General features: G+C 35.9%; 1 protein-coding gene across 2 annotated transcripts in view; it reads left to right on the top strand.

The window, feature by feature from the left end:
* The window catches only part of dhx40 (DEAH (Asp-Glu-Ala-His) box polypeptide 40), a 22,939-nt gene extending 10,070 nt beyond the window's left edge, over positions 1 to 12,869 (top strand). The window contains exons 9-17 of one of the 2 annotated variants that reach the window (XM_021466351.3): positions 1,354 to 1,536; positions 1,628 to 1,708; positions 2,437 to 2,594; positions 4,272 to 4,386; positions 4,474 to 4,582; positions 8,634 to 8,728; positions 8,811 to 8,880; positions 11,379 to 11,607; positions 11,683 to 12,869. In XM_021466351.3, the coding sequence (XP_021322026.1) occupies positions 1,354 to 1,536; positions 1,628 to 1,708; positions 2,437 to 2,594; positions 4,272 to 4,386; positions 4,474 to 4,582; positions 8,634 to 8,728; positions 8,811 to 8,880; positions 11,379 to 11,607; positions 11,683 to 11,792 (1,150 nt within the window). In that variant the 3' untranslated portion in view covers positions 11,793 to 12,869. The remainder of the gene's footprint in view (positions 1 to 1,353; positions 1,537 to 1,627; positions 1,709 to 2,436; positions 2,595 to 4,271; positions 4,387 to 4,473; positions 4,583 to 8,633; positions 8,729 to 8,810; positions 8,881 to 11,378; positions 11,608 to 11,682) is intronic. The other variant, XM_021466352.3, reaches the window with a different exon arrangement.
* Positions 12,870 to 17,629: the final 4,760 nt, after the last annotated feature.

The following is a 17,629-nucleotide window of genomic DNA, read 5'->3' on the forward strand; positions in this document are numbered from 1 at the left end:
TTGTTGAATTGTTTAATTTTTTAAATTAGTAATAGAATTGTTTGTTGCATTATTTAAAGAACCCCTATTATGCATTTTAAAAAGATCATATTTTGGTTTTGGGGGTTTCCAACAACAGTCTGATATGCATGCAAGGTCAGAAAACACTTTCATTGTCTTATAATATGCATTTTTACCTAATTATCCCAATGACTCCCATATGATTTGTTCAGCGATTCATTTGTTCCCAAACCCCTCCTTAGCGCGATGCTAATCTGCGCTGATTGGACCAATGACCCAGTCTATTGCGATTGATCGACTGCGATTAGCATGGGACAGAGAGAAATGCCATGGCTTATCAACAATTTTGAAGTAGTCAGAGTGCAGAGTGTATGCGTGAGCCCAATGCAGGAGTGCATTAAAGCAATGCAGTTTAACACCAGCATATTGCTCTATTCTTAACCATGAGACACATTTAGTATTAACCCGAACAGTGGCAAAAGCTGAACTATTTTGAAGCTTGACCACCGCACGTGTGTAGGAACAAACACAAACACGTTTAAATCTGTAAAAAAAGCAGCACGCGTCGGGTTTTAATGTCCCTTTAGATGTGATATGATAATATAAAGAGTTGACCAGATACAGTACAAGCGATTACACATAACAAAACACAATTTAATACATAATTTGCAAGTTAGAGAAAACAAGGAAGCAGCCATTTTAATCTCACTTACTTACACTTGGGAAATGGAAGAAGAAACTGGTCTATGAACTGTGTACTGTAAAGTTCCTGTCAAGCTCTGCAAAGTCTTTTCTGATTCTTCCTTTAACAAACGGCTGACGAATCCCCCGTTGTAAGCATGTAGATTGCTGAAGCACCCGTCAGAAAAATGAAGGGAACACAGCACAGGCTGGGTTATAATGCTCATGTGTTTTGCAAAAGTAAACTGCAACCACTGACTCGTCACAGCCTCATCTTTGGGTTGGGAAAATAACACTAACTTTCCCTCACACTTCAGAGCACAGCGACTATGCGACTTGTAACAGCCGGGATCTGCTACATTGTTTGTCTTCCTCTTTTTCTTTAACAATGTTTGTGGGCGGGGCCGGGGGTTTAAATTTTCCTGGGTCTACGCATGCAACAAATGGGCGGGGCTTGAGTTCTGTATTGACGTCACGCCGACATGGCTAAAGATTTGTTACCAAGACAATTAATTTAAACCACTGAGTCGACTCTTTTATAGATTAACTGTTTGCTACTTTTCAAAAAGCTGTCTGGTGTGGAATTTGTTAGTTTGTTCCAACAAAAGAATATAATCCCACTGGGTTTGTCTTTTATATTTAATTCTAAAGGAAGCTGACATTTTCTTACAGAAGCGAGGCTCAGCAGAGAGCAGGCAGGGCTGGACGAACGGCTGCAGGAAAATGTTTCAGGATTTACAGTAAAGACTTCTGGGATACATGCATGCCAGAGTACACCATCCCAGAGATTCAGCGCACCAGTCTTACGTCTGTCATTCTCACACTGAAATGTCTCGGTGTACATGATGTGATCAGGTATCGCTCAGCTGGATGTTGTTAGGTTGTTTTGTAATGAAAATTTTGGATACATCCTTTGTGTTTTTTTTTACAATTCTGGTATGTTTAGATTTCCTTACCTCGACTGTCCAGAGGAAAGGTTTATCCTGACCGCTTTGAAGCAGCTGTATCAGTATGACGCTATTGACAGGTGAGTGATATGCACCTTTCACCCACAAACCATCTCCTGTTTCGTAAGTACATAGGAAGTAACCACTAAGACTGTAGAATATGAGCAGATTTAAGCTTTTCTTTTTAAAGTTTAAGCTTAACTTTTCAGTTAAGCCTCTTTTTAACCTGGTATTGCTGTTATTGACATTCTGTAACTGTACAAAGGACAGGTCGCCCCAATATGTAAATGTGCTGATTTATTTAGTTGAGACATGTATAACATTTAGGTAATATAAATAACAACATATAAATAAATACAAATATAAATAAATACAAATATTTAGGTGACTTTTTTTGTGAAGTAGATAATTAAAGAAGATTTTTAGCTGAAACTGTGCTTGGAGATTTGTAAAATTCATACATTTTGTAAATATAATGACTTAAACCACATCAGTTAAAAAAAGACGTGGTTCATATAATATAATGTAGAAAGTAATGTTTAGTTTCTTGCACAGACTAATCTTGATCTTTCACAGACTTCAAAAGCCCTTAATGTATTATTAGGAAAGTATAATTTAGTTTTGCTTTATTTATATATTTTTGACTCTCAAAGTGCTCTTAGTCCTCAATATCTGCATTTTATAAATCCCCAAGAGCCATAGCTTCAGCTAAAAGTCTTATCTAATGTTCTACTGAAGAGTATTTTTTTTGGTTGAGTGATTCTTTAAATAAATTGAGTGCTAATATTAGCTAATATTATTGTCACAGGAGAGGTGAAGTGACCAAGCTTGGGAGGTTGATGGTGGAGTTTCCTCTTCCTCCTAATCTTACTCGTGCACTGCTCAAAGCTGCAGCTCTCGGCTGTGAAGACATAATGCTGCCTGTGGCCGCCATGCTCTCAGTGGAGAATATCTTCATTCGACCAGGTAGCCATTTCTGTAGATTGTCCTAAAGGCTTGCAATTTAAGGTTGGCATCAAATATTTTTTTCTTGTTACATTTAATCAAAATGTCAGTACTAATTAATACTAATAAAAAGGCAAAATGTAAAAATTTCACACTATGAAATTTCACTTTATGAAAAAAAAAACATTTTTCCCCGCTATATGGTAAATGTTTTTTTTTTTTTTACATGTTTGTATTCATCACAACAGACATTCACTAATATATTTAATTTAGTCTATACAAAACAGTCCTGCAATTAGTCATTTTTAATTTCCTCTCTGTAATAATATTTACTCTGGTAATTGTTATTTTATTTTTGCATGGATTTAAATTTCCTATCAAAACACATAAAACTTAGCAATTAACTTCTGATACATAAAATGCATTGCTAAGAACTTAATTGTCTCAATATTTAAATTTTGAGATTTATTTTAGATCGGCCAATCATTTTCCAATCCTACAAATCAACAGTTATATTGAAAGCTCATTTATTCAGGTTTTAGGTGATTTATTTCTTTAAATTTGACAAACATTGACATTTATTAATAAGAAGCTAAATTAATGAGACAGTTCACATTGTTTGTTTTGTTTGTTTGAAATATATTATTTCAGTGTTAGTGACAAAACCATTAGATTTCTGGATTTCCACATTCTAATATGGATGAAATAAATTTCCTCGAAGCATTACAAACATGGCTTTTTTTTCAGAATGTCCATGGTGTCCTAAAGTCCAAAGCTAAAATTTAGGCCTTAAAAAGTCCTAAATTCACTGAAATATAATGTTGTATGTCTTAAATACTTTTAAACAGATCTTCAATTTTCTTTGTATATATAAAGCTTCCCAATCTCTACAACCAACAATCACTCTAAAAACAAATGTTTAACAAAAAAAATTGATGAACTTTATATAACATTATGGTTTAATTATCTTCCTTACATCCTTACAATAACATTTGTTTAAAAGTTCTCCATGTATATATGCATAAGTGTTTTGTTGTAAATAAATTTAGTTTGTTATAGTTATTAAGATCTATGGTAATAATAAAAAATTATAAAAAAGTATATAATCAAACATCGAAGAGCAAACACTCCTAATAAATTCATAAAATGTCCCTTTGTCTGACGGTTTAGTCTTTTAAAAGAACAATTTGTTCTCTAAGCAAACTGAAACAAGTATTAACACTCGTATGTTTAATATTTTGAGAGATTTCTAGCAAGAATAGTCATTGAAGTGCCCAGAGCAAAACACTAAAATATGTTCTGTGAATGTTTCGACAATGCTCTGTTTAAAATCAAGCATTATTTCAGATTTCTTTGTCAGCATTCAAAATGTCCTTTTTTTAAACAGTTTTTTAAACTAATATATATATATATATATATATATATATATATATATATATATATATATATATATATATATATATAAATATATTTTAAATATATATATATAACTATGTTTCGATTCGTTATTTAAAATATGTGGCTAAGAAATGACCAAATTTAAAAATGGCCACTGGCCATTACAAAAAAAAAATCTATTTTTTTGTCTACTAAAAGTCTAAAATTTTATTCATAATGGTCTTTAAAAGGTCTTTAAACGTCTTAAATTTGACTTGGTGAAACCTGTTCATCAGATAAAGCAAACATTGTGCTTTTTAGGTAAACCAGAAAAACAAAAGGAAGCAGAGGTCAGACACAAAGAAATAGCAGCTTGTTCTGGCGGCTCCAATGACTTCCTCATGCTGCTCTGTGTCTTCGAGAAATGCAGAGCGAGGTGATGAATTTAGACCCACTGACTAAATGTAATCCAGACCTCTTTGTGAAATGTTGGTGGTCATTCTGTGTTTCATCCTTCTTATAGTGAAAATCCCTCAGCCTGGTGTAAAGAGAACTGGATCCACTGGCGAGCGGTGAAATCAGCCTTCAGTGTGGAGACTCAGCTGAGGGAGATTCTTCTGCGCCTCAAGCAGGTCATTCAGAGTTTCTCTACAATATTGTGTGCTAGAGGTGTAACACTACACAACAATTGAGTAGTGTTTCTCAGGAATTGTAATTTACTAAGTAGTTTTAAAAATTAGTACTTTTACTTTCCCTTGAGTAAATTTTTAGCGCTGTATCGGTACATTTACTTCACTATTTCCTTCAGTCCGCAGTCACTACTTTATTTTTAATTGTTTAAGGGGATTAGCTAAAGTAGAAAAATCAGTCCTGTGATTCCTGTTCAATCAAATCACACATAGAAACTAAATTGCATCATACTGAACTACCTCAAGACATAGGCACTTTATAAATGCAGCAAACCATTTGGAAGCATTAAAAGTGTCCAAGAAGATGTCCAAAATTGTTGCACGCAATGACCCAGAGATTGTTTAGACCTCATGTCACAGATAAAAAGATGAAGGATGTTTACTGTATGATGACTGAAATGGCCTTAAATAATCACTACAGAATGTTACGTTTTCAAACACATGCACAAACTGCATGTAAACGTATCAGACTTTCAGTGTAATACTCACTACCCTTAAGTCTGTTAAAAAGGGCTACTTTTTACTCATACTTTGAGTAATATTCACAACACTTTTACTGTTCCTATTATACATTTTTGGGCAAGTAACTGTACCTTTACTTAAGTATGATTTTTCAGTACTCTTTCCACTACTGCATGGTGTTAGTAAGTTAAGCAAGCAAGTAAACAAACAAACACAAAAAAAATATTAAGTTTTTAATTTATCCCGCCTAACGCTGTAAACTCCAAGCTGTTTTGCCGACGTCGTTTTGTGGTTACAATAACAGTCGCATAGTTCTTGGGTTTTAGGAATCAATACAGATTAAGGATGCTAACGATTACTCGATGATCAATTGATTGTTGATAACCCTTCTAATCGATAGACCTTATCAATGATCGATTAAGCATGGACATTTAAAGGATAAGTTATGCTTTGCACTGTAAGACGCGCGTCCACAACTTTACACATTACATAATCAAGTATGTGCAGTTTACATCACCCTTATGGAGTCGGGTGCTGCTGTTGTTCCGCAGGTCAGGTAATCAAAAATAGGCTGCTTGCATTTAATTATGGGTGGGTCATGGGTGTATTTGATCATTTATTGGTTATATAAACTTTTAACTACTTTCTCTAAAATATTAAGGTGTTTTAAGCTATTTTATCTTGACAGACTGGCACAAATATTTAGACTTTCATTTAAAAATAACGGTGTCACAGCCAGACATGCGTGAGCTTCTGCAATCTCACAATTTGAGGTAATCTGGGAACATATTCAGTGCTGTGTATCACTTGCACAGCCATTCAGATTACAAAGATTAAAGATTACAAAGATTAAACAAATTAAATTGAAACTGACCGGAGCAATGAATGTATTTGTCTTTAACAGTGAAAACAGTTTAATATAGGCTTTTCAGAAACTGTGAATATGTCACTTCAATTTTAATTATATTATTATTCTATTTATTTAACAAAACAGTTTGTGTTTTGGTGCTGAAACATAGCGAACCTTGTTTTGAAGCACTTCACCTCAAATGAAAAAATAAATTCATTCTTCTTGTTTATTTTGTAGATAACTGATCAACAAAAATACTTTAAAATGAAGATTATACCAAACAAAATTTGTTTCAAAAAGATCATTTTTCTAATGAAAATATATGAAGTGCATATTTTTGTGCAGGTGGATGACTTGTCTGTGGAAAATAAAGATTTAATTACCGGTAATGCTCCACTGTAATTGTTACCTCTCTCAAACCTCTGTCATATATTTGCTATTTTTAAAATATAAGTCATTAATTAAAAAATTATAACTTGCGCATATGATTTTTCCTCGAGCGAGGGAGTGTTTAAGAAGTCAATCTGGCCACAACTTAGTTTGCCTGGTAGGAAAATATACATTAAAATACATTAAATACAAAGGCTGGTTATTTTAGCGGTAATTAGGAACAATAGTGGTATAACAGATTTCAAAGGAAAATCTTCATATTAAAAAGGAAACGTAAGTTTGACTATAACAGATCCAATCAATGCCGTAACAAATGCCCTTAAAAAATGTAGCCTAGTTGACACCAAGTCACAAGTGTTTGTGTGGTCTGTCATGTAAGCTACTGGTCTGTTCTTTTATGAAGTTTTAAAAACACGTGCCTGCGGTGACCGCAGTGATGTTCAGCTTTGACTAGACACCTTTAATTAACTTAGACTGTAGCCTGTAGCCTATTATATTCTAGTTTCAATGTTTTGTTTTTTTTGCTTAAAATGTCTTATTTTTTTACATTCATAGTTTATATAAAAGAAACGCTTAGCTTATTACCCTGTGATCATTATGACAGGGATCATATTGCATATTCGGTTTATTCTTTATCGTAAAATTATGTTGGGATATTTTATTAAGGGACTGTTTAATAAAACTAAGCTATTAATAACTGTAAATCACTGAATGGAAACGGCTTGAGTGGATTGTAAGTTGAATATATCAAATCATTCAAAACCTTATCTAATGTGTTTATGATAGAGTGGTGATTAACGATTAATCGTTAATTTAAATGATCATTGATCACAGGATTTTGTGAAAAATTGACATCCCTAATACAGATTCATTTAAATTAAATTATATAAAAGTAGATGTCTCTAATTTACATCAACATGTGCAGTGGTTAAAATGACAAGCTCATATGAGATGTGACTATGTTGTCTGAGGTGCAGTATTTAGTCCAAATGATGCATGCACAGTAACGTTTAACAGATTACTCACTTCCAAAGTTGCTTTGCACTGTATTTAGACATGTATTTGTTCATTTTCAGCTCTAAAGTATGAGCCTTCCAGGTTTTCTTAGCTGTCCTGAGTACAACTGGTGGATCATGTTGCAAAAAGCACAAAGCTGCACTTTGTATTTATTTACACAGTGTTCACTGCTCATATTCATGGATGTGCTGTAACCACAAGAAAACAACATTGGCATTACACCAGATGTGCTGTAAAAACAAATTTCCAGTCGGTAGACTTTTCTTAGTGATCTGTTATCAAAATTTACGATATTTCGTGCAGCAATTATTTAGGGACGTTTATTAACATTTTTTTCTTTCAAAAGTATGTCCCTAACTCCCATTTATGAATAAATCAGATCCTTGTTTGTTATCAAAATCCTTGGTCTCCCTGATTGTTTGAGCAGCCATGTTGCAACTGTATTATTCAGGTAAACCTCTCATACCTCTTTATTTGTAGAGTGGTCCTGAGAAATCTTAGTTTGATGGGCTATCTGGCAGTTTAGCTACAACTGGGGTGTCCAAACTCGGTCCTAAAGGGCTGGTGTCGTGCAGATTTTAGCTCCAACTTGCCTCAACACACCTGCAAGTATGTTTATAAAAAAGCCTAGGCTGCGTCCGAAATGCCCTACTACTCAGTAGGTACTGCATATGAATTTAACGTACTACTCGGCCGTTAGAAAAGTATGTTCTATGTTGAATGAATGTGAAAAGTATGAATGGAATTTGGACGTACTACATCCACCATTTTATCATGGTCACGACCTACCTGCGTCAGTTGCGTCGCTTCACTTCCATTCATGAATTCTCTCTATATCTTGCAATAGCGAAGCGTGCATGCGATGCGCACTCCAAAATCTCGCCGGAAGTAGTAAGTCATCCGGGTACTTCTCGCATACTGATTTTCGAATTCTATGAATTCGGACATATTACTCGACTCGCATACTCGACTCGCATAGCGTACTGTATAGTATGGAAGTATGCCGTTTCAGACCAGCCCTAGTAAGAGCTTGATTAGCTAGCCCAGGTGTGTCTGATTGGTGTTGGAACTAAACTTTGCGGGACACTGGCTCTCCAGGACCGAGTTTGGACATGCCTGACCTACACCTTCATCCAAAAGAGAATCAAGAAGGGCTAAGAGGTAGAACTAGATATGGGCCCAAAGTCTTTGGTACAAATATATTCATCATTGCACCTCTAATATTTGCTTCAATTGTATTTGAATTTGCATTGTTGTTGTTGACTCTCTGTGTAGCAGAAGGACTTTCCACATGAGAGATTTGAGGGTAGTAGAAGTGAACTTCTGCGACAGTGCCTTTGTTTGGGCTATTTCACCAATGTAGCCAGGAGGTGAGTGTCATGCTGTCATTACAGTACATGAACTGAATTTATCAAAGCTGATGTTAAAAGCTGATGTTTCTGTTTTCCTCAGATCTATTGGGAAATCGTTCTGTACCATGGATGGACATGGGTCCAGTGTTCTCATTCATCCTTCATCATGTGTGAGGAATTAAAACAATTCTTAATGGTCTTATAAAAAAATCCAAATCATTTACTCATTTTGCATTCTTTTTTTAAAGCTGTATGCCCTTCTTCTTCACTTTATGAAATTATGAAGAAATGTATCAAAAATGTACTGCTTGTACGTTTGTACGTACAATACAGTTACTCATACAGTTCATAGCAACCGGCAGTTAAAAAAAAAAGACTCACAATTACTATAAAATGATTCAGTGTAACATCATGTGTGTGACGCTGGAACACAAAACCAGTTATACAGTTGAAACCAGAAGTTTACATACATTTTTTTAGTATTTTTTTTTGCTTTCCTTTTAGCTGTAAACTTTGCTTTTGGTCTAATGTTTTGGGTATCCTTCCACAGCTTCTTACAAACGTTTGAAGGAATTTTGGCCCGTTCCTCCTGACAGAACTGGTGTAACTGAGTCAGATTTGTGTCTTGCTCGCACAAGCTTTTTCAACTTTGCCCACAAATTTTCGATAGGATGGAAATCAAGGCTTTGTGATGGCCACTTCGAAACATTCACTCTGTTGTCCTTAAAGCACGTTTTAACTAATTTGGCAGTATGCTTAGGGTCATGGTCTGTTTGGAAGACCCATTTGTGGCCAAGTTTTAATTTCCTGGCAGATGTCTTGAGATTTTGCTTCAGTATTTCTACATAATGTTCTTTCTTCATGATGGCATCTATGCTGTGAAGTGGACCAGTCCCTCCTGCAGCAAACCAGCCCCACAACATGATGCTGCCGCCCCTATACTTCACAGTTGGGATAGTGGTCATAATGGCCAAACAGTTCAATCTTAATTCCATTAGACCACAGGACATGTCTTCAAAAATGTTTCTATCTCCCAGTGTAATTTATCAAATAGTTATCAGGCTTTTTTTTATTCTGGCTTGTTGATTTTTCTATGTTGTCACAAAAGGAAGCAGTGTGTTTGAGGTTTCCTTAAATACTATTGACTAAACAAGTGTTGTCAATTAGCCAATCGGAAACCTTGACAACATCATCTGAGCTTTTTCAGAGGCATAATAATCTTATAAACTTGTTCTTCAAAAAAAGTTATAACAATTTTTTTCAAAAAAAGAATCTCATTATTCTGCTACTAAGCATAACAGAAACTAATTTGATAATCCTCACTTACCTAAAAGAGAAAAAGTTAATATCTGAATTTTTTAATGGTTATGTGCCTTTTTATACAGTGTATGTAAACTTCTGGTTTCAACTGTAAGTGTCAGTTTTTGGAAATTGAAATTTATGCCTGGATTTGTGTTTCAGGGAAAATGAATATCCCATGGAAGCTGAATAAATAAGTTTTCTAATGAACACTTTGTTAGGTTAGGACAATATTTGGCTGAGATACAACTATATAAACAGAAACAAAATCTTAACAATAGTATAAAGTATTAAAATAGACATGAAATTAAAACTAAACTAAGATATTGACTTAGCTCATATTGCTAGTTTTGTGGTGAACAATTCACCTGTGCAGGTCATTAAGAAAAAAAATGTTTGCCTTTGTAATCTTTAATTGACATCTGAATATGAACTGAAAGTTGTGACTTATTTAAAATTGTGACGCAGTTCCTAAAGAAACAAATATTAATTGCGAAAACAGTGGACATGGCTTGTTATTTTTCTAGCTGATTGGATGTAGTAAAGTAGGCGTTTCATTCAGAAAGATCAAGAAAAGTGTTTTGGAAGAGTTATTACAACCTAATAGACACCGTTTCTTCACTATTTCTGTTTCTTGTCAAAACTGACAGATGGGCGTGGTTACGTATGTTAGCCACGCCCAATACCTCAAACAGACGTAATCTGACAATTTAACTGAAAAAAACCCCAGGTAGAGCATTTTTAGATTACAAGGGCAAACTTATTTTTACTTCTTAATGACATGCACAGATGAATTGCTCACCACAAAACTATGAATTTGAGCTGACTTAATCATATGGTTAGTTTTGATTTCATTTCAACTTCAGTATTCTGTTTCTCTTGGAACTGTCACAATATGAAAAAGAAAAAAACGCAGTGTCCGGTTCATGCAGACTTTAAAGCTTCTAATTAGAGTGATTAGCATATTACTAATCACAAATTGAATTCTGATATTTTTAGTGTAGGTAATTTACAAAATATCTTTATGGAACATGAGCTTTACTTATTACTATAATGATTTTTTTTTAAATCTAGAATTTTGAACCATACAATGTATTTTGGCTATTGCCAAAAATATACCTGTGCAACCTAAGACATATCAAATGTGGTCAGTTATGGTTTCGTGTTTTATGAGGTTATACAATGTTTCATGCTACCTTAAGTCAATGTGTTAATTAAACAGACAGCCTTATTAAAGGCATACAAGATTGAATTCTAGAGCTAGAAAATAATGACTGTATGTTTTTTTATCAAACTGTTCCTTTAAACGCAATCTAAAGTTCATTCAGAATGTTCCAAACCCATTTTAATTTATACATCTTTTATTCAGCTCTTCGGTCAAGAATTGCAGCTGGATTGGATCATTTTTCATGACGTGTTGGTGACCTCACGGGTGTACGTGAGAACCGTTTGCCCCATCCGTTATGACTGGGTGAAAGACCTGCTGCCAAAACTGCATGAAATTGATGTCTATGAGCTGAGTAGCGTTGCTAGAGAAGAAGTAACGGATGAAGAGATGGTCCAGTGGGAAAAGAAAGAGGCAGCAAAAAGACAAGCAGGTGCGTTTGAAGATGCTGAGCTATGTCAGATTCCATCTTGTTTTTTTGTAATACTTTTTTTGTTTGTTTAAATAGAGGCCAGAGAGGATGCAGCAAAGAAGCTGGAGAAGAGAAACGATGAAAGCTCAATTACAGAAGCTCGTGCTCGCTTTTTGGAGAGAAAACAGCAGAGAAAGAGAATATGAAAAGATCAAATATTCACCACAGATTTTGAATATGAAAGACTTTATTGTTGAGCTTGGAGTGCGTAGCTTAAGCACTAAACAGAACGACTCGTTTTTATCAGCGTCTTTTATTACTCACTTTTACATGCTCTCTCTGTACAGCATGAACACGAGACGGTAAAACTTCCGTACAACAACAGTACAACGTGGTGACGTAAAGCACGTAAACAACATGACGTCATCGCTACAGTACCGTAATACACTGAAACATAATTATGAACCCTTCAGTGATTATATTAATACAATGAGCAAGAGTGCCAGTACTTTAACACCCCCACTCGCTCGTAGCTTATTGTATCACTCAAAATAGATAACAAATCAAATAAGGCTTTTCCTTTTACATCAATAATGTAAACAAAAATTTACTCTTCAAGTATCAAAAATATACCTATAAAACCTCTTTAGTTTCTGCTTAGTGGCTGGCTTTGTCATGATATCAGCAATCATTTCCTCAGTGGGACAATATTCCAAGATTACTTTACCATCATTTACAGTTTCCCTTATGAAATGATACTTGATATCAATGTGTTTGCATCTTTGTCTACAGACTGGGTTTCTTGCAAGTGCTATGGTACCCTGGTTGTCCTCATACACTTTGGTTGGTGCATATTGATACCTGTCCATATTTCTGAGTAACTGTTTCAGGTAGATACATTCCTGTATAGCTGATGCTAAGGACATGTACTCTGCTTCACAAGTTGACAATGCAACCGTTGATTGTTTTCTTGTTTTCCAGGAAATCAAAGAACTTTCCTCACTAAGACTGACACAATATCCTGATGTACTACGTCTGTCTTGTGTGTCTGATGCCCAATCAGCATCACTGTATACTTTCAGACCTAGTTTCTCTGTGTCATTTTTCCTGAAAGATAGCTCATGTTTTGTTGTACCTTTTAGGTATCTGAACACATGTTTTACTGTGTTCCAGTGCTGTTCTGTTGGTTCAGCAAAATTTTGGGAAAGTTTACTGACAACAAAACTCAAATCAGGTCGTGTGCATGTGGATAAGTAAATTAAACTTCCCACTGCCTCTCTAAATTTTCTTTTGTCTTTCATCTTTTCAGCATCTTCTGAAAAATCAAGTTTTAGTTCGCATGGGGTTTCCCTAGATTTGCAGTTTTGCATCTCAAAACGTTCCAGAATTTTGTTAACATATTTCTCCTGTGACATTTTGACTAGACCTTCAGTTTGTTCAAAATCTATACCCAGGAAATGTTTCAATCTTCCCATGTCTTTCATTTTGAACCTCTCAGTGAGCATCCCTTTCACACTCTCTAGAATGCTTTCACTGCTAGCTGCTATTATTAGGTCATCCACCCATACAATTAGGATTACTTTCTCATTGGGCTTTTCTCGTGTATATACACAGTTATCAGCTGGATTTTGCATAAACCCATTCTCAGTCAAACATTCATGTAATACAGCATTCCAGTTTCTACCAGATTGTTTCAGACCATACAGAGATTTTTCTAGCTTACATACAATCTTTTCACCTGTTTCAGATTCTTGTTCATAACCTTCTGGCTGTTCTACATAAACTTCATGGTCGATTGGTGCATGCAAATAAGCAGTTTCAACGTCCATCTGGTGCAAGATCAGGTTTTCTTGCGCTGATTTTTGCATTACCACTCGCACACTTGTCATATCGGCTGTAGGAGAGAATGTCTCATCATAATCAGTCCCTGGTTTCTGATTGTATCCTTTTGCAACGAATCTTGCCTTGTACTTTTCTGATCCATCAGTGTCTCTTTTCAGTGTGTAAACCCATCTGCCTCCAACTGGTTGTTTTCCTTGTGGCAACTGAGTGAGTGTAAAAGTCTGGTTCTCTTTAAGAGATTTCATCTCTTTGTCCATTGCATTCCTCCAATGCATTGAGTTTGTGGATGTTATAGCCTCCTGATAGTTTTGTGGTACGTCACATATTACTCTATAACAGGAGTCGATGCATGTTTGCAACTTGTCCTCTTGATTGTCAGTCTCAAAGTCCTGTAAATGAGCTGGTTTTCTCCGCACTCGTGTAGGGTTCTTTCTCATTGCAGTCTCAGTAGTTTTATCTGGCTGTGTATGTTCAGTCTGTTCAGATAAAGTCTCTGAAGTGTCGCTCTGAATCTCCTGAGCTGGTTTATCCTGAAGATCTCCTTCATCTTTTCCCTCACTGCTGATCTTAGGACTTATAATCTCAAATTCTGTACTTGTCTCAGATGTTTGTGTTTCTTTTTCTCTCATTAGTCTGATTTTGAATTTCACTAACCTTTGTTTTTGGATCTTTCTTGTGTTGGGGTAGTACACTAGATACGCTGGACTGTTTTTGTCATACCCAATGAAAACTCCCTCTTCACATCTCGAGTCAAGTTTGCCTTTTTCTTGTTTGTAAGCAAAACATGTTGATCCAAACTTCTGCAGCTTGGAAACATCTGGCTTTCTGCCTGTGAATAACTCATATGGCGTCTTCTTTGTACGACTACAGTAGCACCTGTTCCTCACGTAAGCTGATGTCTGCATCGCATAGTTCCATAACTCCTCTGGCAGTTTGCTTTCAATTAATAAACATCTGGTCATGTCAGAGAGTGTTCTCCAACCTCTCTCTGCTGTACCGTTCTGGTGAGGTGAATACGGTGCGGACGTTTCATGTCTGATCTTATTCTTCATCAGAAGTGTCTGAAAATCACGACACGTAAATTCAGTGCCATTATCAGAACGAATGCACTTGACATCTCCATAAGGTGCGATGTCTGCCAAAAACTTTTCTGTGGCTTGTACTGTATCTGATTTAGATTTCAGAAAGTAGACTAATATAGTCCCAGAGTAGTCATCTATGAAAGATTGTGCATATTTGTGTCCTTCTCTGCTCTGTGTCGGCATAGGACCAGTCAAATCTGTGTGAATCAACTCTAAAGGTTTCTCTGCCCTTCTGTCCGGCTCTCTGCTCCTTGTCTGTGTGAATTTTCCTTTTGTGCATATTTCACATAGCCAGTTTTTCTTAGCTGTATCTCCTTTTATATTCATGCCTCTTACTACATCTTGTAATTTCCGAACATCCTCGTAGTTGCAATGACCCAAAATTTCATGCCAAGTTTGTAGATCATGGCACACTTTGCACTGGTCAGCATTTTCTTCTACAGTCGGCAAATAGTACAAATTTCCAGTCTCATGAATATTAAATTTGTTACCATCTTTGGTGATCATACGGCTGTTTCCTCTTTTAAAGATGACTGTTGCTCCGCCATTTGTTGCTCTTGCTACAGAGAAAATATCATGTGGATAGGAAGGCATATATAGTGCATCCCTTAGTTGTGCTCTGTGTTGGTGTCCGCTTTCATCTAAAAAGTGAATTACAGCCGTTCCCCTCTGCTGTGCTATCCCGTTGCACCTTGTTCCGTCAGCTAGCTCTACTGAGTGAGTCTGTGGTCGGAAAGAGCTGTCAAAATCTTTAAACTTTCTTATGTCATTCACAATGTGTGATGTCGCTCCTGCATCTACCATAATGCCTTTCTCATTTATGTTGGGTGACATATTCTCATATTCTAAGTTTTTAACTTTAAATAGATGATCCTGGTCACTGTCACATTCATCTTTAAATTTTCGGACACCATCTCGGTCAGTCTTTTTCTTGCACAAGAATTCAGCATGTGTGCTATTTTTACAGTGATTACACCACACTCTTTTGTAGCATTTCCGGGCCCTGTGCCCTTTTATTCCACATTTGTAGCATATTATATTTATATCTTCATCTTTTCTGTCTCTTGTGTGTGGTTTGTTGAAGCCTTGCCCTTGTCTCGTGCAGGTCTTCATTACATTGTCTGTAGTTGCAACTTTCATTTTCTCTGTCTCCTCATAAACTCGGAGTCTCCTTTTAAAATCTGTAAATGTGACATCGTCTTCATTTTGTGTTATGTGGACGGCTAGTGGCTTGAATGAATCCGGTAGCCCTCGGAGAACCATCGCTATCGTCAGTCCATCACTCATTAATTCTCCAGCCTCCCTTAGAGCTGTAATGTTGTTTTCTGCTCGTATTAAATAGTCTGTGACGCTCTCGTTGTCACTCATGTGAAGTTGAGTCAATGCTGTGTACATGTTAATTATGCGTGGTTTACTTTTGCCTGAATAATGCTCTTTCAGTATCTTAAGGGCTTTTCTTCCGTCATCGGCAGCATCGTGTCTTACCAGTGATAGGCTTTTATCATCGATCAGTCTGATCAGTTCGGCATAGCAATCAGCGTTCTTCCGTCTGTCCTCGGCTATTTGTTCGGCTTCAGCATCCGTAGGCTGATGTAATATAGTTTCTTTTAACTTTAGAGTGTGTAAGTGTCCCAGGAATCTTGTCTCCCATAGATCGAATTTTTCTTCTGATCCATCGAATAGAAACTGCGGCGCTAGGTATCCTCCCGCTCGGCTTACCATCTTTGCACGCGTAATACGTCGCGTTAACCTTACTTTCTCAAAAACGATCGTTTGTCTCGCTGCCTGGGCCCATAACCTGTTGAGCTTGGAGTGCGTAGCTTAAGCACTAAACAGAACGACTCGTTTTTATCAGCGTCTTTTATTACTCACTTTTACATGCTCTCTCTGTACAGCATGAACACGAGACGGTAAAACTTCCGTACAACAACAGTACAACGTGGTGACGTAAAGCACGTAAACAACATGACGTCATCGCTACAGTACCGTAATACACTGAAACATAATTATGAACCCTTCAGTGATTATATTAATACAATGAGCAAGAGTGCCAGTACTTTAACATTTATAATGTCAGATTTCAGAACATAATCCCTGTTTGTGGTCCCAGCGGATTTTAATATGACTCTTGACTCAATGTGTAAAGAAAAAAACACTTATTTTTACATTTTTTAATGTAAATAAATAGTTTTTTTAAATAATTTGTGATAGAGTAATATTTTACTTCAATTTTATTTATATCTTTAGAGTGGAAACCAAACATGACAATTTTAGAGCAGTCCTGTATCCAGTGGAATTGTGTAAAAAAAAGAGAGGGGTTTTGACAACTGATCAAAATAACAAATGTTTTAATGTGTTGTGAAGAAAGAATCATTGTTTTTCCACCAAATATTATTATTTATGAACTTTTCTGAAGTTAAAACATTAGAGTTTGGTGTTGTCTTAAAATGAATATAACACATCTCCTTAAAAACGTGGAACTTTTTTTTTTTACTTAACGAAAAGCTCTAAATGTCAACATTTTAAATTAAGAAGAAAAGTCATCAGTAGTTTACAGAATAAAGTATACATTTCTATGTATTTGACTCAACTTTAAAAAGTAATTCGAAAAAAACGAATATTTTCAAATGGTCTCAAATATTTTCCATAGCTGCATACATGAGTGTTTCTACTTCTATCAGTTATTTACATTCTTCCAAATGTTTAACAAACATAAAGTACAAGTTTCTCAAGGACTGTATTTGGCTTCCTTACAACTTATTTAAACTAGTATTTGCTAGTATAAAACGATTCAGTAACGGCACTCTCAGACAGTTAGACGATTCGTTTTGAAACGAGCGATTTGTTGACGAACGAAAAGACACCGCTAGAGAGCAGCAGCCGGAACTGACGTACTCTGAATCAGAATTACTGAATGATGTGGCAAAAATAAAACGAATAACTTACAATTAACTAGACCACTTACAGCGACACTTGTATATCAAACATAAAAGGCTATGTCTCCAAACACTCACACAAACCAAACCAGGGCTTTGACAGTCGCCTAGTTGATGAACAAAATCGCTGAAATCGCGAATGTCCTTCCGCCGCAAAGTCCGCACTGCTGCTTCCGGATTGTC

This window comes from Danio rerio, chromosome 15 (assembly GCF_049306965.1).
Source record: "Danio rerio strain Tuebingen ecotype United States chromosome 15, GRCz12tu, whole genome shotgun sequence".
Taxonomy (NCBI): Eukaryota; Metazoa; Chordata; class Actinopteri; order Cypriniformes; family Danionidae; genus Danio; species Danio rerio.